This window comes from Telopea speciosissima, chromosome 7 (assembly GCF_018873765.1).
Source record: "Telopea speciosissima isolate NSW1024214 ecotype Mountain lineage chromosome 7, Tspe_v1, whole genome shotgun sequence".
In the NCBI taxonomy this organism is placed as follows: Eukaryota; Viridiplantae; Streptophyta; class Magnoliopsida; order Proteales; family Proteaceae; genus Telopea; species Telopea speciosissima.
The window spans coordinates 19,866,005-19,891,783 of record NC_057922.1 but is presented as its reverse complement, the minus strand read 5'-3'; the positions used below and the strand labels follow the sequence as shown (position 1 = coordinate 19,891,783).

At 38.2% G+C, this 25,779-nt stretch overlaps 1 protein-coding gene and 2 pseudogenes across 1 annotated transcript; all 3 read left to right on the top strand.

Moving 5' to 3' along the window:
- The first annotated feature begins 509 nt into the window (after positions 1-509).
- On the top strand, positions 510-10,752 carry LOC122668939 (annotated as a pseudogene).
- LOC122668942 (wall-associated receptor kinase-like 22) lies at positions 2,357-3,442 on the top strand. The gene is given in 3 exon segments (XM_043865535.1): positions 2,357-2,814; positions 2,816-2,998; positions 3,000-3,442. Coding segments are annotated over 3 exon segments (969 nt in total). The 5' UTR covers positions 2,357-2,445; the 3' UTR covers positions 3,417-3,442.
- An 11,887-nt stretch (positions 10,753-22,639) lies between the features above and the next one.
- On the top strand, positions 22,640-25,457 carry LOC122668332 (annotated as a pseudogene).
- The last annotated feature ends 322 nt before the right edge of the window (positions 25,458-25,779 follow it).

The window sequence follows — 25,779 nt, the reverse complement described above, 5'->3', positions numbered from 1 at the left end:
CTTAAAGAAGCTTATTATGATCATGGGTCTTTTTGCGGTGCTTCAGTTCCTCCTCCTCCTATTATGGCGGAGGCCAGTTGCAACATCAGTCTACCTGAATTCCTCAACGATTGCGATAGCGATGCAAGGTTGTCAAGATAAATGTGGAAACATAACAGTTCCGTACCCTTTCGGTTTTGGAGGTTCAAACTGTTACAGACCAGGGTTTCAATTAATCTGCAACTATAGTTACAACCCCGGTCCAAAGTTGTTATCGGGTATCTGGAAGTTCTTAATGTTTCATTAGAGGGGCAGCTGCAAATTGTATCCGATTCAACTTTTGATTGCTACAGCAGCTCTGGTAGTAGGCGTAATTCTTATCGACCTACCTACAATTTGGATGGCCCTTTCACCTTCTCTGACACGGAGAACAGATTTACAGTTCTAGGTTGTGACACTGTAGCATCCATCAGTGACTCAACCCTTGGGAATTTCAGTACCGGGTGTAACTTGGTGTGTAATAGTCAAAATTTTGTGGCTAATGGTACTTGCTCCATTGGATGTTGCCAAACCTTTATTCCAAAGGGTTACAAGTATTTCTACATGAGCATCTTCAGCAACAACAACCACAAAGACGTTTGGTCTTTCAATCCCTGCGGCTATGCTTTCTTGGTTGATAAAAAATCATCTTTAAACTTCACACGATCCGATCCTGGCAACTATTTCTATTTCACTGTAGGAAATCTCACAGTCGTGCTTGATTGGGCAATAGAGTGGAGTGATCAGAGCAAAACAAAGAACCAGTCATGTCTGGACGAACCTAGTTATGCATGCGGCAATCACAGCTATTGCTACGACTCCAAGAATGGTTTTGGTTACAGCTGCAATTGTGCCAAAGGTTACCAAGGGAACCCTTACCTCCCAAATGGATGCCAAGGTAATTAACCCTCTCTCTCTCTCTCTCTCTCTCTCTCTCATCCCTTTTCTGTGCCAATTTTTAATTCCTTAATTTGTTTTGTAAGCCTTTAATTGTGCTCTAACTAACGCTTGGACGGCTTGGTTATAATTAATGCATATTTTGTTCCTTAACCCGGCCCGGCCCCTGAGTCAGTACTAGAAATTCTCAATCCTAACCCGTCCTTAGGGCCAAGATATCTCAATCCAAGACGGATTTGGGCCATCAGTGCCAAACTTGCACTCCTACCAACGGTTGTTGCTAGGGAGACATAAGCACTCAAGCTTCATTATAAAACCCAGTCTTGAGCTCTTGGTTGGATGTAGTTATTCGTCAATAAATTTTAAGTGAAAATGTTTTATGTCTGGAACGTGGCCTACACTAATTTTAATTTTCGTATGGCTGACTCTCTCTTCCCCCTATGAAGTTATTGGGGGAGGAGAGACAAAGACCGAAGCAACACTCCCAGAGGATAGAAAACTTCATCCCAAAATTTAATTTTTAAGAATATATCTCCATATAATTTCCCATTTAAGATATTCTACATATTTACACGTATTTACTATAATCTCTATATAATACATAGCTTCCTTTGTGTCTATCTCCCTTTGCATGTGAAATGACCTCGTTGCCCTCCTATCTACGATCCCGTTTTATCGCACATCGCTGGTGCGCTTCCCTATGCTATTTGCCCGAACAACCATTTCCCATGATAAATAAATCTTCACTGAAAGAGTTAAACCAAAATGTTTGGCAACATATATGACATCTAAAAATTTCATTTACAACATTTACAACCAAGTATGTCTAAAATCTTTTATGCTAATCTGTGTTGCAGATATAAATGAATGTGAGGATCCACGGCTTAACAATTGCAGTGACAATTGTACCAATCTGCCCGGGACTTAACATTGCTCTTGTCCATCTGGTTTTCAAGGAGATGGGTTGTACAATGGGTCACGCTGCGTCAAGAAGTTTAATACGATACTGGTCACCATAGGTAATACTTATATCATGTCTACATTCTACATCTTTTCTACATGCTATTGGCTTGTAGGTTTGGGTGCTAATGGGTACTCATTTACCCACTTTTAATTTACTTCTACCTACCAAGTTTCTGGTGAGGGTAATAATTTCCTAATTTCGATCTCTAACATTATTGGGTCTTGCAGCTTCTGTCCTAGGTGGTTTGGGATTCTCATTTGTCCTCTTTGGTTCCACTTGGTTCCATGAAGTATTGAAGAAAAGAAAGAAGAACAAACTCAAACAAATGTTCTTCCAACGGAATGGTGGTTTTTTATTCCAACAACAAATTTCTTCAGAAACTGATAATGTTGAGAAAACAAAAATTTTCAGTGAAGAAGAATTGTTTCTTACTCAACAACAAATTTCTTTAGAAATAATGTTGAGAAATCAAAATTTTCAATGAAGAAGAATTGCAAAAGGCTACCGACAACTATAATGAAAATCTAATTCTGGGTCGTGGAGGGCAAGGTACTGTGTATAAAGGTATGTTATCGGATGGAAAAATTGTAGCAATTAAGAAATCCAAAGGAGTTCAAGAAGAAGAAGGCGTCATAATTGAGCAGTTCATTAATGAGGTTGTCCTTCTTTCACAAATTAACCACAGAAATGTTGTTAAATTGTTTGGTTGCTGTTTGGAGACAGAAGTTCCTCTACTCGTTTATGAGTTCATCCCCAATGGGACTCTTTCTAGTCACATGCATGATAACTGTGATGATCAGTTCCCCTTTACATGGGATAGTCGCTTGAGAATTGCTACAGAAGTTGCAGAAGCACTAGCGTACTTGCACTCATCAGCTTCTATACCTATCTATCATAGAGATATCAAGTCTACCAATATACTCTTAGATGATAGCTAGATATAGAGCCAAAGTGTCAGATTTTGGGATTTCAAGGTCAGTGCCAATTGATCAAACTCACTTAACTACCTTAGTTCAAGGGACATTTGGGTATTTAGACCCAGAGTACTTCCGAACAAGTCAATTCACAGATAAAAGTGATGTTTATAGCTTTGGAGTGGTGCTTGTGGAGCTGTTAACGGGGGGAAAAGCCTATTTCAACAACTAGATCACAAGAGGAGAAAAGTCTAGTTTCATATTTTATTGATTCAATGGAGGAAAATAAGTTGTTTGAGATCCTTGATACTCAAACTGTAAAAGAAGGTATAAAAGAGGACCTTGAGGCAGTTGCTGTAATTGCAAATAGATGCCTGAAAATGAATGGCAAAGAAAGACCCACAATGAAAGAAGTCGCAACGAAGCTTGAGGGATTGAGAGGTTCTCCATCAAAGAATTTGTTTGTTCAAGAAATTAAACAAAATGAGGACTGCAATATACTTGAACCAATTGGTCTATGGAATACTAGTACTTCATTTTCTACATCATCTCTTTGGACCATGGAGACTAGTGCTACAATTCCATTAGATGGCCAACCATTACTACTTAATCCATCTTCTTAGTCTTTAACTCAGGAACAAGAAAGGGTATTGGTCTATGTATTTGGTTTCACTTCTCTTAAACCTCGTCAGTCCTTCACGGTCTGAGGTGTTTGGTTGATGTTGTCCCTAGCAAAGATTGACCAGCTGAGACCGAGACCGGCCTATATACTGGGCTTCCACATTTCTGGTTGCATCAAACGTCAAGGCATTCCTTTTTATTTGCCTTATTTGGCTTGTAACAAAATTTCCATCGTATATTTAAATTGGTTCATTTGCTGCTGCTGCTGGCATACTTTATTAAGGCCCCATTTGTAAATGCTGAGTAACATTTTCTCGAACATTTATTTTGAAGCTCTTCTGGAGGGTATAATTGGAGTTAGATATAAGTGATCAAATTATTACTGTGTTATTGAAGCACACTTCATGAATGTTTTTATGTCTCTTATTTCACACCATTAAAGCTTTGACAGAGTCAACGGGATATATGTATTAAATATATGGGATTGAGTTCTTTGTCCGGTTGCGTAGCGAACATTGGCAGTCTTTATAAATGAAGACGAAGTTGTTGGAGACATGGGGGTCCATGTGCTTGTATCACTGAGAATTTACCTAGTCCACGAAAACTAATTTGCATTTACGGGGATTAAAAAGGAAGTTTGGGGTATAGAGCTTGAGTAAATCTAGGGTAAATATAGATGAGTGATAGTAATTAACCCATAAATCTTTGGTATCAATCTACTATAGAAGTATAGATCCCCTCTTCCCTCTCCCCCCCCCCCCCCCCCCTCCCCCTAAAAAAAAATTCATGGGTTGACGTTCTTTTTGGGGTAACATGGCCCCAGAGGGCGCGGGGCAACAAAAGCAGCATCATGGGAATGGGTTGATCATTTTACCTCCTTTTATGTCTAGGCGCGTGAGCGATACACTTTCCATGGAGAACTTTTCTCTAAAATTATTTAACGTTTTCTATATCACTTCTCATCATAGATGGCAAGATTACTCTCCCCCACCCCAAGCAAAGAAATAAGAAAATCATAGTGGGTAATGGTGTTGGACTTCCAAGTTTTCTCTTGTCCAATTTGTAGCTACTTTACAGTTTACACTAAGAATTTAGCAGGAGACAAAAGGATGTTAATGAGCATTGTGAAGGATTATTAAGAACATGGGAATGTTGTGGAGGGATGCAGTTAGGAATAAAAAGTTTTGGGTTTGAGCATCATACTGTAACTGAGATGTTTTAGTGAAAAAGAAAGGTTAAGGACTTAGAAAATTAAGCTTTGGCAGAATAGAGATAACTGACAGAACAGAAATTTGCAAAGAGTATGAAGAAAAAGAAAATTAATTTAGGAAACTAGTAGCAAACTATGGAAGGGTAGAAGAGAGACATTATAGCCTGGTGCTCCTAGGGTTTCAATCATGGGGGGAGGGGGGGTGCTTCCAACTCAAATTCAAAATGGCATTTATTTAACTAGTAAGCCAGCAAAAAAAATCAAATAAATAATTTTGTGAAAGATTGATTACTTAATAATCTGCTGATACATAAAATTCATTCAGAGAAATTGTTATGATCATCCATGGGACACAAACACGAAGTTAGAAAAATTATAGTTCCAAATAAATTGCTCCAAATTTAAACACAAAAAACACCACTACCCCTTTCCATTCCCCTCTAAATCAACACTAAAAACTCATGAATTCGTTGACGCTTTACATGAAGATTTCCTTCAAGCGGTAGATTGTAGTGTTTCAGTAAGCCATCGACAGTGGCTTCTTCACAATATTGTAGGTCCAACCTTGTCACTGGAGGGTTCGGTGAGCGGAGTCGCTGTTGGTTCAGAGGCCACGTAATGACCGAATTGGGAGGCCGAGAAATGGAGTTCAATAACATTGCATTGCAATTAACGTCCAAATCTTTAATCTGTTCCTCAAGTTGGTCGAACCGATTATTAATATGATTTAACAAATCTTCGAATCGGTACTTCATCCGGGCAGCCATGTTATGTAGAGCCTGCGAGATTGAAGGAAACGCAGCATTTCGTACTCCCATCTGCTGAGGAAACAATTGGAGGTTTTGAGAAGGAAACTCAAGATCATCCATAGCCCTACCCACTTTCCCTTGACGGAAGGTTGAAGCCTTGAAGGTGAGAGATCAGAGAATGAGAGAAGACTTAAATAGACCTAAGCAGTGATTCCGTCCCTATAAATGACCTAAGAAGAAAATAAAAGGGAATTTTCGAAATTACCCCAATCCTAATTTATCGTTTTAGACTACTTATCTGGATAATCTCCTAGATAATTGAGTTGAGTTTGTGTCATATTAAAAGTTAAAAACCTGTTTTATATCAGAAGATGTAGTGGGATAAGAAGATAAAGATAAGTACTCCTTAATTGTTGGAGTACAAATCAATAAAAATAAAAACAAAGCTATGATGTTCATCGCCAAAGAGAATTGCACCTTAATTGTTGGGATATAAAACTAAGGAAACGGAGTTTTAGAAAAAATCCAAACCCAAATTTGCGTCAAAGGCATTTGTCACTTATCCGATCTCACCATTAAATCTTAATTTGCTTTATTCATTTATTCGAGTACAAATCAAAGCTCTTATTATTATCCACAAAAAAAAAAAAAAAAAAAAAAAAAGAAGCAAGCTCTAGTGGTAGAATCTAAATCAGGATTTTAGTAAGCGGCATCAATCTCTGCCTACCGGTCAGGATCGGTCCTATTTTCTTGAAAAAAAAACTTTATTTTATTTTATTTTATTTTCATTTTTACGCTGATCGTACCGATCCGATAACGATTCCTCAAACTATGGTTTCACTCTCCAAACTCACCATCTATTCCTAATTTGCTTCTTCCATTTGTCATTCATCCGTTCTTAGTATCCAATTTTAATTTGCTTATTTCTGTTTATTTTTCCCATTGCGAATTTAAATTGTTAATTTTTTTAGAATGAAACGGTGTATTTGGATTATGTAGATTTCTTAATGTGAGGCTGCAACTCAACACTCATAGACCGAGTTGAGGTTTTGAAAAAACAAGTGACATTGGGGTGTTTTCGGAAGTTCATTTTTATTTTCTTCTTCGGTGGCATAACCAATAACTAACTATGGGGATTGAATAAATCTTTTTGAAATAGAAACTAGTGGGATGTAAAACAAATTTGAAACCTACCTATCTTATAAATTCAGTTCTTATCTAGTGGATCTAAGAAATTATCTCATATTTAAATTTTAGGGAAATGATCTTGGTGGTGTTTCACACGGATCAATGATATAATCTTATACTCCTAATTCCATAAAGATGGTTCATCTATCATCCTAGGGTTCTCAAACCCCTCCTAGGGTTTTAGTATGTCCACCTATAAAGGACAGTTCACCCACCATCCTAGGGTTCACAAACATTCCTAGGATTTTTGTATATTCCAAAATACCCCTCCATGGTTTGTAATCTTGGTATCGTGTCTCGGATCCGTGTATTGGGATAGGTATCACCAAGAATCGAGCCAAATATTACACATTTGCCCTTGTTTTTCTTTAAAAAAAAAAAATTATCTTTTTGACCTTTTACTATTGTCCGTACAAGTGTATCGTATTGATCTCAGTCGATACTGATCCGATCCAGCCAAAAAAAATACCCATATATCTTTGGTCTCAATCTACTATAAATCCCCTCTTCCCTCTCCCCCCACCTCAAAAAAATACCAATATATCTTTGGTCTCAATCTCCTATAGATCCCCTCTTCCCTCTCCCCCAATCAAAAAAATAAAAAAAAATTATTGGGGCGTTCTTTTTGGGGGCAGCATGGCCCCAGAGTGTGCGGGGGCAACAAGAACACGTATGTTGGCATCATTTGAGCGGAATGGTCATTTTGCCTCCCTTTATATCTAGACGTGTGGGCGATACACTTCCCAGGGAATCCTTTTCTCTAAAATTATTTATTGCTTTCTATATCACTTCTTTATATCTACATAGTACATGTACCAATGACTAATAACTGACTTCTTTTCAATGGCCTAGTTGACAAGGTATCAATTGAAGTGTCGGCAGATGACAGTCCACATATAATGGAGATACATGTGCTTTGGACAGTGGCAGGTTCACGTTCACGTATGTGAGCGTATGAAAACGGTTCACAGCTGTCAAGATGGAATCCATTCCATCTAGATCCCATATGGTGGATCCCATCTTGACGCTTGTGAGCGGTTCTCATGCTCTCATGTACGTGAACGTGAGCTGGACTCCTTTGGACCACTGAATTTACTCATTGTCGATAAAAGCTTTCCCTCAATAATTGTTTGTTTCTGTGAAATAGAGAATGGTAACGTACGAGGTTATACAGGGAGTGGGCCGGGTGGGTATGCCAGCTTTTGGTAAGTTAGCAGTGTACATCAATCGAAGCTCACAGTGCTGGATATAGGAGGGCAAGAGAGTCTTTTGCTAGTAGGAGGTGAGAGGATGACACATGCTGGCACCCTGCCTTGTTCCAGTCGATATTATTTGAAACTAATGAATTTTCCCTTGAAGAAACGGTTGCTTCTTCTACTTTGAACCTAGAAGAGTCCAAACTTGAGGTAGAAGATCTCCCTTGGTTCATTCATTTTCTGATGGATCGAATTCTTTTTCTGGACCTAAGCAATAGAAAGAGATAAAAAGTCGATACAGCAACAAGGAATTTAATCTCATGAAAATTACAGCAACAAGGAAGCTAATGGGTAGTCCTCTGATGATGCTTCAGCTCCTCCTGTTATGGCCAGTTGCAACATCTTCCTTGAATTCCTCAATGGCATTACCTGGTTGCCAAGACAAATGTGGGAACATAACAGCTCCTTACCCATTCGGGTTTGGAGGTGCAAATTGTTACAGAAAAGGGTTTCGTTTAACTTGCAATGACACTTTTTACAATCCCCCGAAGTTGTTCTTGTGGAAAAAGGAAGTTCTAAATATTTCATTACAAGGGCAGGTGCGAATCCAATCCTTTTTAGCTCAAGATTGCTATAAGAGTTCTGGCAGTCAGTTATTTCGGTATGAACCTTACTTCAGTTTGAGTGGAACTTTCACATTCTCTGACACAGAGAACAGATTCACAGTTCTGGGTTGCGACACTATAGCATCCATCGGTGGATTAAGTCACTCAAACTTCCGCAGTGGGTGTAGCTTGGCTTGTAACAGCGGAATTGTTGTGAATAATGGGTCCTGCTCCATTGGCTGCTGCCAGACTTTCATCCCAAAGGGTTACAAGTTCTTCAACATAAGCATCACCAGCAATTACAACCACACCAAAGTTTGGTCTTTCAATCCCTGCGGGTATGCTTTCCTGGTTGACTACAGTTCGCTAAACTTCTCATTATCATATCTCTTCAGCGATTTCAGCGTTACTGTAGGACGACAACTCCCAGTCGTGCTCGACTGGGCAATTGAGTGGACAACAAAGACCCAATCATGTCAGAACGAAGCTAGTTATGCATGCAGCAAGAACAGCATTTGCGATTCTTCCAAGAATGGTCAAGGTTATAGCTGCAAATGTTCCCTAGGTTATCAAGGGAACCCTTACCTCCCAGAAGGATGCCAAGGTAAAACTCCCTCTCTCATCCTTTACCTGAATGAAATGGTCACTGAGTGATTCTGAGGGGGGGGGGGGGGTTTTGTTGAGGAGTGTTTGGTAACATGAAATTGTTTCTACGCTTCTCCCTTGTCAAATCCCTAAACCTTATCTTCCTCTTTACCTTGGCCTTGGCCTTTGCCTTCATCATTGGCCATTCGACTCTGCAACTCACCTCCCTCTTTCCTTACTCTTCCAACCCTCCTTCCAAGGGACCATATCTCCATCAAGCATTTCATCAAACGTCTGTTGTGCCAAATAAATTCTGTCGTGAGTTACCATAGGGCACTGTTGATGTATATAAGAACCAAGGTCTAAACCTGTTTTATGCTAATTTGTGTTGCAGATATAAATGAATGCGAGGATCCAAACAATAATCATTGCAGTTCGATTTGTACCAATCTGCCTGGGAGTTACAATTGCTCTTGTCCACCTGGTTTTAAAGGAGATGGGAAGAAAAATGGGGCTGGCTGCATTCCACTTAGAAAGTCTAATCTGATACAGGTCATCATGGGTAATACTCATATCTTATATGCACCCTTAATTGGATCAGAACGTGCAGTTATAATGTAAGCATATTATTCAATTGGATAACTAAATTTATCATCTAGTCAATCCAAAGGACACACACACTATCTATCCAATGATTCAAAATTGTCATTTCATGCTTCTTTGTGTCTCAAAATCAAGTGTTCTATATATGCTCTGCCTAGCTAGCACAATGGCCTGTATACCTACAATTCGATATTGTTTCAAATTCCTAATTTCTTTAACATTTGGTCTTGCAGTTTCTATCCTAGGTGGCTTGGGACTGTCATTTCTACTCTTTGGTTCCACATGGTTGCATAAAATATTGAAGAAAAGAAGGGAGAACAAACTCAAACAAAAGTTCTTCCAACAGAATGGTGGTTTCTTACTACAACAAATTTCTTCAGAAAAAGATAATGTCCAGAAAACAAAAATTTTCAGCGAAAAAGAATTGCTAAAGGCTACCGACAATTATAATGAGAACCGAATTCTGGGTCGTGGAGGGCAAGGTACGGTCTATAAAGGTATGTTATCAGATGGAAAAATTGTAGCAATTAAGAAATCCAAAGAAGTTCAAGAAGAAGGCGTAATTGCACAATTCATTAATGAGGTCGTCCTTCTTTCACAAATTAACCACACAAATGTTGTTAAATTGTTTGGATGCTGTTTGGAGACACAAGTTCCTCTACTTGTTTATGAGTTCATCCCCAATGGAACTCTTTCTAGTCACATCTACGATAAAAGTGCTGAGTTCCCTTTTACATGGGATAGTCGCTTGAGAATTGCTACTGAAGTTGCAGAAGCACTAGCGTACTTGCACTCATCAGCTTCTATACCTATCTATCATAGAGATATCAAGTCTACCAATATACTCTTAGATGATAGCTAGATATAGAGCCAAAGTGGCAGATTTTGGGATTTCAAGGTCAGTGCCAATTGATCAAACTCACTTAACTACCTTAGTTCAAGGGACATTTGGGTATTTAGACCCAGAGTACTTCCGAACAAGTCAATTCACAGATAAAAGTGATGTTTATAGCTTTGGAGTGGTGCTTGTGGAGCTGTTAACGGGGGAAAAGCCTATTTCATCAACTAGATCACAAGAGGAGAAAAGTCTAGTTTCATATTTTATTGATTCAATGGAGGAAAATAGGTTGTTTGAGATCCTTGATGCTCAAATTGTAAAAGAAGGTATAAAAGAGGACCTTAATTGAGCTGGCAGTTGCTATGCTTGCAAATAGATGCCTGAAGATGAATGGCAAGGAAAGACGACCCACAATGAAAGAAGTTGCAACAAAGCTTGAGGGATTAATGAGAGGTTCTCATTTGGAGAATTTATTTGTCAATCAAGAATATAAACAAGATGAGGAGTGCATTATAGCTATACTGATCAACCAATTTTGGCCTATGGCCGGATAGTACGTAGTACTTCAGTTTCAACATCATCACCTTATTGGACTATGGAGACTAGCGCTACAATTCCATTAGATGGCAAGCCATTACTAATTAATCCATCTTCTTAGTCTTTGATTTCTCATGATCAAGAAAGGGTATCAGTGAATATTTACTTATACTTGTTGTGTTTTGTTTGGCTTCCACTTTTGTGCTATGCCATTTGTGGTTATAGAAATGTTTTTGAAAAATAATAAATCATATTACTTTCGATATTCTTCCCTTATTTTCACTTATTGTATTAAATTTTTGTTCCTCCCAATAATGATACCACTACCGATCTGCCATATCGAGTTGGATCAGACGATTTTACCCGTAAGATTATGATACTTTTTTATACTTTTTCCCTCCCTGGTTTTTATATCACCGAAACAGTAATGGGCTGTTATCAGACGATTTTACCCCTAAAATATGCAAAACATTCAAAGAAGGCCTAGGAATGTAAAGAAGAAAAGAAGATAACCAAAAAACATGTATAAGGTCAAAAGAGCTGAGCAACATGCCATGAACAAAATAACAAGCTTGGGAATATGATCGCTACCTATGAAAATAGGATCACACACCCTTTTTTTTTTTTTAGGGCAAATTTCACGAACACCTCTTGTAACTATTTGAAATGGTAAATACACCTTAAATTTTATCAAAATGTCACAGACTACCCTTATTTATATTTTTATTTCAACTTAATCCACTCTGTTAGGCCTGTGCAGTTAAGTGGCTGTTAACTCTTTTATAATGGCAAAATTACCCCTATTATAGGATGAACTTCCTATTATACCCTTAAGGTTAAATCCCCAATATCCCACTTTTTAAATGACAAAATTACCCTTACTTGTGAAACCCATTTTCTTCCCTGCTTCTTCTCTTTCTTCTCCTTCTGCTGTTTCTTCCGCCGCCGCCACCACCACCACCACCACCACCGCCGCCACCCCCTCCAGCCCTCCTTCTCTTGCACCCCTGCAACCCCGCCACACCCTCCAGCCCTCCTTCTCCTTCTTCTCCTTCTCGTTGACTTGGTCTGCCGGAATCGCCCAACCACCATAGTCATCGTTCTTTTTCCCGTCTGAAAACAACCAAGATGCTTCGAGCTTCCTCCCGGCGACAGATACAGAGAGATTATCAGTCACTCACCTTTAAGCTAGGCCTTGCTCCACGTCCTTTATCTGTAGCAATCTTGATGAGTTGCCCTACTCCTTTTTGATCAAGCACCTAAGACACATTTCCATAGGACCTTGGAGAGTAGACTCATCTCTCAAATAGAGCCCCAGTATAAGCACGAACGTAACAAATAAGTAAATCCATAAAAGCAATGAAACTCGACAACATGAACCAATCAATCCCAACAATGACACCAAAAACAGAAATACTCCCAAAACCAATAATGGGAATTCGAGGAATCTCTCGCATTCGGAACTCCCATGCTCTCGGAGCCACAACGATACGCCAAGTATTGGAATTGATAAGATTAGACTCAACAAATTCAGGAATCCGATCAAATTGTTGCTAATCCGAAACATTGTAAGCCAAAAATTATGAGACAACAGCACTGTTTCTCTCACTCTCTCTTTCTCCTTGCTACCCTGTATTTTTTTTTCTGGTCAATGAGATTCCTTGAAAAGCCCTTTCTCTGAAAGAAGTTAGGGATTCGTTGTTCTTATAATCTCGATATCTCTGTAATGGCGTGACCACCGAGGCAGTTTCTTGTAAAGGGATTCCCCAATCGAATGACGAATTTTCGATATCTCAATAACACAACACAGATCAACTCATCCGTTGCTAATGGAGAAGAAACAACATCAGTAGTACTTCCAAGGACGTTTTCGATTACTCATTTAATGGATGTGGACTACTTCTCTCTCTCTCTCAGCTGTTAAGTGAGAATTCACAGCTGGGTTCAATCACCGAGTTCCAAACTACTGGAAACAATGGTGGAAATAACCAGAATACACTCTTCAATATCAATCAGCAACCTATACATGTGAACCCATTCTTTGAACCAACAAATTTCTTTGCATTTGGTAGTTTTCTCGTTCGCTCACAACGAGAATTATATATTGACGGTAGAAAATAGGGTTAGGGTTTTAATTTGTAGAGTTAGGGTTTTTATGGGGTTGGATTGCTGAGAGCATGGTCGAGCGGGGGAGACTGGAGAGGGTGGTGGCGGGGTTGCAGGGGAGCAAGAGAAGGAGGGCTGGAGGGGGTGGCAATGCGGCGGCGGCGGCGGCGGCGGCAGAAACAGCAGAAGGAGAAGAAGGAGAAGGAGAGAAAAAAGGAATAAAAACAAGGGCAAAATTGTCTTTTTATTAAAACTAAGTTTTAACATCATTAATTCTTCATTAATTCATCATTAAGAGTAATTTTTATTTAAATTACTAAGAGGGTAAAATCGATATTTTATCTTTAGGGGTAACCTTGCTTAACGTCAAGGGAAAAATTGATATTTTGATAAAATTTAGAGTGTACTTACCATTTCGAATAGATATAAGAGATGTCCGTGAAATTTGCCCTTTTTTTATAATAGTAAAATAGAGAGTAAGAATACATGAGTAAAAAATATGATATAATAAAAGAGAAGTGATTAATGCTTACTTGATTGAAGAAACTCAAAGGAGTAGGGTTTGAGACCGCCCTTGACTCAGAATGAAGACCAAAAACTCATTCTAAATTGAACTGAGCTCTAAGCCTGTCCAAGATTGATCTTAGAATATTTGTACGCCCACATATTAGGCCACATATGTCCGAACCGGATGATTCAATAATCTATTTTTCTCCATATTTTGCATATTCTAATTTGGTATGAAAATTTGGGGTTGGGGTTGGGGTTGGAGTGGCCAGTAGGAACTTCATCTAGTGTGGGTCCCACTCCATCTTCTCCTTGTGAAGGGGTAAATGAGTTCATATTTTGTATCAAGTGTGAATATGATGAAATAATCTATCATTCGAACATAATGACAAATTTCAGGAGATAATTAACCACTTATTATAATGTTTTTTTTTTAAGGATATTTCAAATCATTTTGTATGGACGATTTGGTGAAAATGTTAGGGAGCATAAGAAACCTAGCAATAGTTCCTCAATGGTTACGATATGACCTCTGGAGGACTATTGTTGTGCCGTAGCTAAGACTGAGATCAATTATGGTTCCTCCCTTTTGTTGCGTGGACATGACGAGGAGAAATCATTTGTTCTTTGACTGTCTATTTTCTTTCCAGATTTGGGTGGACATTTGTAAGCTTTGCAAGCAAGGCATTTGGACGGATATAGATCTTCTACGGCCTAAGGGGTAGCAGCCATCGTCCTGCCTTCTCATGAGGGTTCGACACGTGGAGTTAAATAGATCTAACGGATGCTTTTAAAATATTACAAACATGTTTTTGAAATTCGGTTTGAAGAGATAAACCAAGACCGACAGCTCAGTTGGACCGAACCGACCAAACTAGAACTCAAAACAAAACAAAACCCTAGGTTCAAAATGTGGAGATTCACGATGGAGAAAAGGTTTCTGCAATCGACTCCCATCTCCTTCTTCTTCTCGTCTTCTTCATCTCACATTCAAGCTTCGTTCTCTGCAAATCGTGAAAAGGGTCTGTTTCTTCTCGCCTCCGAACCGTGAATCTCAAGCATCCTTCTCTGCAAATCATCTTGCCCTTGTCATTAAAGCAATTTGGGACTCATGTTAATTGGATCTTATTCTCTGTTTCTGCAACATTCATTCATTAATCAAAAACATGTTTTTAATATGGTTTATATAACATTCGGTTTTTTAAACCAGACCACGGCGACAGCCCATGTTGGTGTTTCTTCCAGAGTGCGACCATTGCTACTACCTCCGGCCATCCTCTATCACCCACTACTCCCTAAATTAGCTGTTAATCCCCTTGCTAGAAAATATTAGATTAAAATTAAAGCAACAATTAAGGATTGGAGAGGCTTGAGAGGTGATGAAGAAACGAACCTGAAAAGTTATATATAGTTTGGAAGCCTTGAACTAGGGTTTATATATATATGATTAAGACATATACCACCATTTTATGTAAGGAGAGAGAGAGGGAAAGAAGAGTTGTTGAATATAAATTAAGATGAAGGAAGGAAGCGTTGATTTGATTGACTTATGACAGTGGTGGTGGTGACTGGTGAACATTGAGCAAAGCCGTGAAAGGGTGAGTGTCCTGGACTTTGAATTTTGATGGGAAAAAAAAAGAAGAAGAAAGAAGGGATTCTTAATTTTAACTATCCAGAAAATTAAAATTTCCATGGCGATTGAGGAGTTGGGATCCTTCCGTAACATTACTGTTATCATTTACAGTATTTTTAATTATTTTATTGTTCATCAATGGAAGAAGCTCAGTTGCTCAAATCCTTGAACCAAGAACAATTTGGAGCTCCCCTGTTTCAAATCTTTCTCAAATCCAGATCTGGGTTTTTCTTTCCCACCTTCGAAAGCGAGAGGAAGAAGACAGGTTCGAGGTTCGCCAGAGGAAAAAGCTCGGTTTGGATGAGTGAAAGAAGAGACCTGATTTCTGCTACGCACAAAACAAGAGGAAGAAGAGATATGGGTTTCAGGTTCTGCAGACGAAGAAGAGAGGTTTCTCGTTCGAGGAAGAAGAGAGCTGGGTTTTGAAAATGGAAAGGGTTTTGTTAGTGTGCAAACCGAGCTGGACCTGGTCGGGTTTGGTTTATCTGAGCAGTCCAGCTTGGGTTGCCCTCTTCATCCGCTTTTAATAAATGCATTTCAAATATTTCAAAACAGAACCGTTGGATTTTCTAGTTTACACGTGGCATATCCAGAATGCAGGGCCGGAAGTTGGCTGCTATTCTGGAGGCCGTAGAAGATTTGAATCCTATTTGGACAGGGTAAGGCGGACATTACGTGCAACATGGTATCTGAGCAGCACAGTCCTACCGGGCGGCTCGACAGTAGAGGATCCAAATTGAGCTTTGCACCCCTCGCTCCTTGTCAAAGGCCAAACATGAGTATTGTTCGGGAGGCTGAGTGGATTGCTAAGTCATTTCATGGTGACTCCATTGATAGTATTGCTAAACTTGTGTTTTGCTGCACTATAGTCTATATCCCAGATTTGTCAGGTTAGGAACATTTTCTTCCCACATGTTCAGGAACAAGTCTCGGGGGCCACGTGGTGTAAATATATTGATTTAGGCTGAGTGGATTTCTAAGTCATTATACATGCTCTTATACATGCTGGGCAGATGATCGAGCTTCTCTAGGAACATAGCAGGCTTTATTGGCTTATCTAACCAAGTGGTGTAAGTATATTTATTGAGGCTTCTGGCATGTGTATTTGTATGCTTGTAAAAAGACAAAAAAAAAAAAGAAAAAGAGTTGGGTCTGTATTTTTGAATACTGGGCTTCCACAGTTCTGGTTGCATCCAACGTCAAGGGTATTCTTTTTTTTTTTTGATGAAAGTATAATTACACAAATCACACACCAATCCCAAAAGGTTAACTAACTTTTAGGATCGTAGAATGACGGATATACACAACACACACCACACTCATACACCTTTATTAGCCTTTTTGGCTTATAACAAATTTTTAAATGGTTCATTTGCTGCTACTTGCATATTTTATTCAGGCTACCATATGTAAATGCTGAGTAACATTTTATTTATTTTGAAACTCTTCTGTTATTATTATTATTTATTATTTGTTTGTTTGGAGGGGTGGGGGTGGGGGTGGGGGTGGGGGGGGGGGGGGAGTTGGTAATTGCAGCAGTAGTAGAGTCCGGAATAAGGCCATAGCCCATAAGGGTAGTTTGTATTTTAAGCAGAGATATTTTCTTTAAAAATTATTTAATCTTTTAAAGTCAGTTATTGCTAACATACCTTAGCAAAGTGTGCTCTAGCCATCTTTCATCAAAAAAAACTGCGCTGTGTGCGTTAGGTGCGTGGGTTTAGTCCCACATCCGTTGTATGCGTGTGGTGTGTGTTATATCCGTCATTCTATGATCCTAAAAGCAGGTTAATCTTTTGTCTCCATTTGTTTCAGTGTAAAATTTTTACTTCAAAAAATTTTAGATATTGAAAAGTATTCCAATGTTTGTATTTTTTATGAAAACAAACATTAGAAAAATTTTCAAAATATACAATTTTACATTTACGAAGTAATATTTACCACGTCAAATTTTATGTTGAAACAAACGGAGCCTTGGGATTGGTGTGTGGCTTGTGTGATTACACTTTCATCTAAAAAAGCTGTGTTGTGTGTGTGGGTTTAGTACCATACCGGGTGTGTGCGTATGGTGTGTGTTGTGTATATCCGCCATTCCACAGTCCTAAAAGTCGGTTAACCATTTGGGATTGGTGTGTAGTTTGTGTGATTACACTTTCATTTAACAAAAAAAAGGTAAATTATGAAACACCCCCTGAAAATGGAACGAATCTCAATTCACCCCCTCTTATTTGAAAATACTCATCCGTTCCCCTCTATAGTAACAGTGTTATCTTAAGTCAAACCAAAAAATGAAAATGTCACATTTACCCTTTTAAATTATCCTAAAATAAAATATGAGTAAAGGGGAAAAGAGTTGCAAAATCACAACAATTGGTGATCCGCTAAACTGAACTCCACAGGTCGAAAATAGTATCCACCAGAGATGATGATGATGACCGGAGATGAATCGAACATCATAAAAGTCTCCACCAACATCATAACACTGCCATGAGAGATGGGAATTTAAAGAAAAATTCACAAAATTTAATTCCTGAGATTTTAAAATGGAAAACCCAATACGGGAAGGTTCTCGGGTTTTGGTTCTGCCGGTTTCGATTTCCGCAATTCTTGGGTTGGGAGTTTCTTCTGTTGGTTTTGGAAAGGGCTATGGGTTTTCTGATTTCTTATCTTATTGTCTTCATCATTTTAAGGGCTTCTAAAATTCTGGTTGTGGGATCAGGGAGAAGAAAGAAGAAAGGGGAGTTTTTACAGGGCTTTGGCTTTTCTTGATTTTCTCTGGTTAGAGTTGGTAGAAGAAATGGGACAACGGAAAGAAATCGAACGAGAGAAAAGAGAGAGTTTGAGAGAAAAAAGATAGGAAGAGAAAAAGGGAGAGAAAGAAAGATTGGGAGAGGGCTGTTACCCTTTAATCTCTACAGTCCTCCTCATTATATCGTTTTAGCATTTGATCTCTGCATTTTGCATTCCCACAAAAATGTACTTACAAAGGATTTGAAATCCATTTCAATTTTTTCTGTTCATTGTCATTCATGGGTTTTGAGAGTTTAAAAAATAAACTTGATCAGTTTAGGGTTGCAGGTCCGATAGCGGTCGGTTGCAGGTGAGGTGTGGAAGATAGTTGATCAATTTTGGGTTTTTTAGATTCAAGGGTAAAATTGTAACTATACACTGGTCAAGGGTAGTTTAGGGTCTTAGATAAATTTAACTAGCTGACTTCATCAGTTAATAGTTTAAAACTAATAGTAGGGATTAATCTGTAATATAGGGCTTTAATACAGAGGGTGTTTTAAGTATTTTCAAATAAGAGGGGGTGACATGAGATTCGTTCCATTTTCAGGGGGTGTTTCATAATTTACCCCAAAAAAAAAAACAACGTAGGAGGCTGTTTATTTTTTTTGGTAAAACGTAGGAGGCTATTATAAAACATATATAATGATAGGGAAAGAGTAGTTATGCCATCAGTTTTGGTAAGTTAGCAGTGGATTTCAATGGAATATTAATGAAATTTTCCCTCGAAGAAGAATGGCTGATTCTTCTACTCTGAACCTTGAAGATTTCAAACTTGAGCACAAAAGACCTCCCCTGGTTCATTCATTTTTTGAGCGATCGAATTCTGTTTCTCCAGTTGCAGTACATTGCTATGGACTCAAAGATGACTATGTCAATTGTTAAAGCAACAGTGGTTGTGAGGGAATTTTTATCCTTTGTTGTTTGCTGCCCGAACAGCACAGTGCTGTCCCCTCATATGGAGCGCGAAATGACGACTTAACCTCCCTCGGGCAGTGTGTTCGGGCAGGGAGGTTAAGTCGTCATTTTGCCCCCTTGTGAGGGGACAATAGGTGTTGTTCAGGCAGCGGACATTGTCTACGAAATTGACCTGGTAGGGGTGTTTAACTAAAACTATTCCAAGTCCATCACGTGGAAGGGTCAAATTGAAAATCGATCATTTTGATACCTAGGAGATGATCTAGATGTACATTATGTTTAAATGTTAGACTTAAAAGTCAATCATAATGCATTGGCATGTAGTTCCATGTATGTCCACGCACACCTACTTATATTCCAACCACTACGATGAGATAACTTTTAATTTTTTAATGATTTGTTTTTTCTTTTGTATTTTTGGTAAAATGATGATTTGTTTTGTCATACCACAAATTTTGTTTGAATTGAATTTTTATTTTGGTGTGGCTTTTTTACAATAATTAAATTTTTTTCCTTTAGTGGGGCCAGTCCTTACGGGGTCAAATTATTCATGGGTTGGGTTAGGGGTTTTAAAAGATCAGCCCATACGGGGTAATTCTTTTCTTATATATAGATATGTTTAGTCACTTAAACAGTCTTTGTATCTTAGTCAAAGTTTGATTAGCAATGGTTTGTTATTTAATCGAATCAATTCCAAAAATCCTCCTAAAGAGTCTCAAAGACGGATTCCACAACTGAAATTCAGGTCCACAAGGTAGACGGATTCTCTGAACAGGCAGACATCAATACAATCAAAAAATAAAACGGTTGACTTACGTGGTGAGATCCTCCCCATACCATGACATTCATTATTGCGGTAATTATTATTACTATCCTACACTTAGTCTATATTTATTAAAATTATTCTATCCTAAACTTCTTTTCTAATACTACCCTGCTTTTAAACTTTTACATCTTTGTCTACTCTCATGTTTTTAAATACCCAGATTACCCTTTTTTTTTCACCTGGTAATTAACCTGCTAATCTATTTAACCTACCATTCATCTTCTACTTTTTACTATTTTTGTCATTAAAATAGTAAAAAATGAAAGCACCCACCTGCTTCTTCTCTCTCCCATTTTTTATTCTATTCAGTTTTTTTTTTTATTATTCTTCAATTTTTTTTAATTAATTAATTTTTTATTCACTATTTCATCCTCATCATTCTTCTTCGAACAGATTATGGTTTTAAGTATCAGTATCGTATCACCCGTATCGGGCAATACGTACCTGTTTTGCTAGTCACTAATACCGATATCGTGCCGATACCGTATCGGTAGCATGTTACAGAAAAGAGGTAAAATGGTCAGAAAACTCATTTTTCTAAGGAGATTCAGGGATAATTTTGTGCGATACAGCCGATCCAAGCCAATACCGTATTGGTATCATATCGGTTTTGTAGGTTACCGATACCCATTCCGATACCGTGCACTAAAACCATGGAATAGATCGACTCTTTTCAAAAATAGTAAAAAGTAAATTGAATAAAAAGAGGAAGAGAGAGAAGAAGAAGGGTGCTTTGAAGAGAGTTGATTTGTTTCATGGTTTTAGTGCACAGTATCAGAACGAGTATCGGTACCTTGCAAAATCGATACAGTATCGGCTTGGATCGGCTGTATTGGGCAAAATTACCCTTGGATCTCCTTAAAAAATGAGTTTTCTGACCATTTTACCTTTTGTTCGTACCGTGCTATCGATACGGTATTGGTATTAGTATCGGTGACTAGTAAAATCGGTATGTATCGCCCGATATGGGTGATACGATACCGATACTTAGAACCATGATCTATTCAAAGAAAAACAATGAGGATGAAATATTGAATAAAAAATTAATTAAATAAAAAAATTGAAGAAAAAACAACAAAAAAAGTGAATGGAGGAAAAAACGGGAGAGAGAAAAAGCGGGTGGATGCTTTGTAGAAGATGAATGGTAGGTTAAATAGCAGGTTACTAGGTGAAAAGGGAGGGCAATCTAGGTATTTAAAAATATGAGGGTAGAAGGAGATATAAAAGTTTAAAAGCAGGGTAACATCAGAAAAGAAGTTTAAGACAGGATAGTTTTAGTAAATATAGGCAAAGTGTAGGATAGTGACACTAATTGCCCCTTCATTATACAAAGGGCCGAGGCATCGTAGGAATGGACTCGGGGTCGACCTCTTATACATTGGTCTTCAGCCAGAGTGTAATTTATTGATCTTCGTCTAATCTTCTCTGGGACCTTTATCACCTCCAGTTGGCTGTCCGGCCCAGTTCCCCAGTTCCTCTAACAAAGAGGGGCTGAAATGACCTCTCTACCCATGCCCAAACACTCTGCCCGGGTGGGGTCCACCTTCCCCCTATTAGAGGAACTGGGGAACTGGGCCGGTCAGCAAACTGGAGGTGATAATTTTCCTCTTCTCTGCCTCGACTCAATCTGTTGGTAAAATGTTGTCCGTTAGGTAGCTTATGGTTGGGTACATTCAGTTCGACCCCTCTTCAATGGTTTGTTGACGATGTCTTGTTTGTGTGAGAGTTGACTCAACACCTCATATAGACAGTTCGGTCTAACTGTGGATATTTCGTCATTGCCAACCTGATAGTACTTCAGCCAAGCTGTTCTCCAACCTTGATTAATTTTTTTTAATTTGAACCTTAGCTTGGGAAGAGCTCCCCTGATTCATTCATTTTCGGAGAGACTCAGGTTTTTTTTTTTTTTTTGGATAAATAGAGAGAGTTCTTTTTCCCTGGTTACAACAGAGTGTGAATCCTAAATTGCCTGCCAGAATTGACCTTTTAATGTTTATTTTTTTTTAAATGTTATAGACGATGCAGGAAATCAATTGAATGATTTGACTGCAAATGGACTGTGATATTTATTGGGGTCTTTTTTGGCAGTTCACTTAGCTTTGTTTTGATTTGGGAGAATTTTTTTATTTCACGATTTGCGTTGATTTGGAAAAGAAGATAAGAGATAGGGGAATTTCTTCATTTACGATTAAAAATTATTTATGCATATCTACGTCCTAAATGATTTCTCATCCTATATTCTATTATGTCTAATAGTTATCAAATAGTTTTTATTTTTAATATAAAAAAGCTTTTTATTAATGATATATTTTATTAAATAGACCATAAATAAAATGAAAAATGACACCAAAAAACCCCTTATTTTAAGATTATTATTTTTTATTTTTTTGTTTTGGTCAAGATAACACTACAAAAATATGGCCATGCCAACGTAGGATCAATGGGAACATATGTGTAAGCATCATTCAACGATTTGGTGCATAATCGTACATCATAGATGGCCATGCACATAACCTTTTACTAAAAAAATAAAAATAAAAAATTAATTGAATGATGATCAATATTCAGTGAATTGGATAAAAAAAATCATCTTATTCAAATTGATCCCAATGTTCGACGAGTCCGCCGATTCCTGAATAAAATTTTGGAATATTTCTCGAACGATTTTAGGGCCGTTTTTTATCCATTCAAGCCGATTCAGCGTTAACCGATTTCATAAAGTCTCAAACCTATCAATAAATAACGATGTCGCTGCTGAATGACCCAGTCGCCATGTGATCTATCTTTTTTTTAAAGGATTTGGAACATTCAAATCCTATTGTGGACTTGACCTGTTCCACTCGCTACAAGATACTTAATTAAGTTATAAAAATATGATGATCAAAAGTATTAGACACATTAGTACAGCTTAACAAATTAAATTTAAAGAGGCTCTTGATCATGGGTCTTTTTGTGGTGCTTCTTCAGCTCCTCCTCCTCCTGTTATGGTGGCGGACGGTTGCAACATCAGTCTCCTTGAATTCTTCAACGGCGGCCATGGCGGTGGCGATGCAAGGTTGTCAAGATAAATGTGAGAACATAACAGTTCCGTACCCGTTCGGTTTTGGAGCTTCAAAATGTTACAGAGCAGGGTTTGGATTAATCTGCAATAACGACAGTTACAACCCCCCCAAAGTTGTTGTACTCGGGGGATGTGCTAATGGAAATTCTGAGTGTTTCATCTGAGGGGCAGCTGCAAATTGTATCCAAGTTAGCTCTAGATTGCTACGACAGCTCTGGTGTTAATAATTATAATAGTGAACGTTTCCTGTATTTGAATGGCCCATTCACTTTCTCCGACACAGAGAACAGCTTCACAGTTCTGGGTTGTGACACTGTTGCATCTATCAACGACGTCTATTTTAACTTCTCAAACAGATGGAATTTCCGTAGTGGGTGTAGCTTGGAGTGTAGTAGTGAAAATTTTGTGAATAATGGGACTTGCTCCGTTGGGTATTGCCAGAATTTCATTCCAAAGGGGTACAAGTATTTCTACATTAGTGTCACAGCAAAAACAACCACAGAAGCATTTGGTCTTTCAATCCTTGCGGTTATGCTTTCCTAGTTGACAAGAAGTCGTTAAACATCTCACTCTCCTTTCTTTCCAACGATTTCAACGCCACTGTAGGACAACAACTCCCAGTCGTGCTTGATTGGGCAATAGAGTGGAGTGATCAGAACACAACAACAACAACAACAACAACAACAACAACAAAGAACCATTCATGTCTGAACGAACCTAGTTATGCATGTGGCAATAACAGCAATTGTTCTGAATCCAAGAATGGTATCTGTTACAGCTGCAACTGTAACAAAGGTTACCAAGGGAACCCTTACCTTCCAATCGTATGCCACGGTAACAACCCCCCTTTTCTCTCTCGCTCATCCCTTATCTGGTACCATTTTTCTAATTCCTTTGTTTTGTAAGCCTTTAATTGTGGTCTAACTAACGCTTGGTTATATGGAATATTTTGTTTACACACCCTAATGATTATTGCTAGGGAGACATAAGCACTAAAGCTTTCTATATTATACATTCCAGAATTGAGCACTTGGTTTTATGTAGTTCTTCGTCAATAGAATTTAATTTTTAAGGACATATCTTGATATATTTCCCATATATATCCTGATGGAAGAGATCCTCTAAGCCATCAGGGTAGGGTACGCTAACACCTCTATGTCTATCTCTTTCCTTCTCACATGAAATGGCCTTATACGGTTGCTCTCCTATGTACAATACCACTTACGTACAAACCCAACTGAAAATGGCCACTGAGACAACATTTAATTACAATCAAGTATGTCTAAAACCTAGCTATTATGCTAATTTGTGTTGCAGACATAAATGAATGCGCGGATCCACAGCTTAATAATTGCAGTGACATTTGTACCAATCTGCCCGTGACTTACCAATGCTCTTGTCCACCTGGTTTTCAAGGAGATGGGCTGCAAAATGGGCAACGCTGCATCAAGAAGTTTAATATGATACTGGTCACCATAGGGGTAATACTCTTATCATGTCCACATTTTACATCTTTAATTTACCCACTTTACTTCCTCCTACTTCTTGGTTAAGGGTAACAATTTTATTCAAACCTCTATAATATAACAGGAATTAATTGAGGTTAAGGGGGGGGGGGGGGGAGTATAAGACTCTTATCACACACATAAAGTACCCAAATTTAATCTATAGGGAATTACGGATTCACTGTTCTTAATTCTAAGACCGAAGGTTGTAGCCCAGCTATCAAAATCCTCCAACAGAAATGAGAACCGAATTCTTGGTCGTGGAGGGCAAGGTACTGTGTATAAAGGTATGTTGGCAGATGGAAAAATTGTAGCAATTAAGAAATCCAAAGGAGTTCAAAAAGAAGGCGGCGTCGTAATTGAACAGTTCATTAATGAGGTCATCCTTCTTTCACAAATTAACCACAGAAATGTTGTTAAATTGTTTGGTTGCTGTTTGGAGACAGAAGTTCCTCTACTCGTTTATGAGTTCATCCCCAATGGGACTCTTTCTAGTCACATGCATGATAACTGTGATGATCAGTTCCCCTTTACATGGGATAGTCGCTTGAGAATTGCTACAGAAGTTGCAGAAGCACTAGCTTACTTGCACTCATCAGCTTCTATACCTATCTATCATAGAGATATCAAGTCTACCAATATACTCTTAGATGATAGCTAGATATAGAGCCAAAGTGTCAGATTTTGGGATTTCAAGGTCAGTGCCAATTGATCAAACTCACTTAACTACCTTAGTTCAAGGGACATTTGGGTATTTAGACCCAGAGTACTTCCGAACAAGTCAATTCACAGATAAAAGTGATGTTTATAGCTTTGGAGTGGTGCTTGTGGAGCTGTTAACGGGGGGAAAAGCCTATTTCATCAACTAGATCACAAGAGGAGAAAAGTCTAGTTTCATATTTTATTGATTCAATGGAGGAAAATAGGTTGTTTGAGATCCTTGATGCTCAAACTGTAAAAGAAGGTATAAAAGAGGACCTTAATTGAGGTGGCAGTTGCTATGCTTGCAAATAGATGCCTGAAGATGAATGGCAAGGAAAGACGACCCACAATGAAAGAAGTTGCAACGAAGCTTGAGGGATTAATGAGAGGTTCTCATTTGGAGAATTTATTTGTCAATCAAGAATATAAACAAGATGAGGAGTGCATTATAGCTATACTGATCAACCAATTTTGGCCTATGGCCGGATAGTACGTAGTACTTCAGTTTCAACATCATCACCTTATTGGACTATGGAAACTAGCGCTACAATTCCATTAGATACCCTGCCATTACTAATTAATCCATCTTCTTAGTCTTCGATCACTCAGTAACAAGAAATGTTTTGTTTGTATTCCACTTTTGAGCTATGTCATTTGTGGCTATAGCTAGAAATGTTTTACACAAATAATAAATCATATTGCTTTCGATATGCTTTCCTTATTTAGTATTAATTTTTTGTTCTTCTTTATATTAATTATAGTAGACAAGTAATTATATTAATTGGCAAGGAATCTGACATTGTCGGCATCAT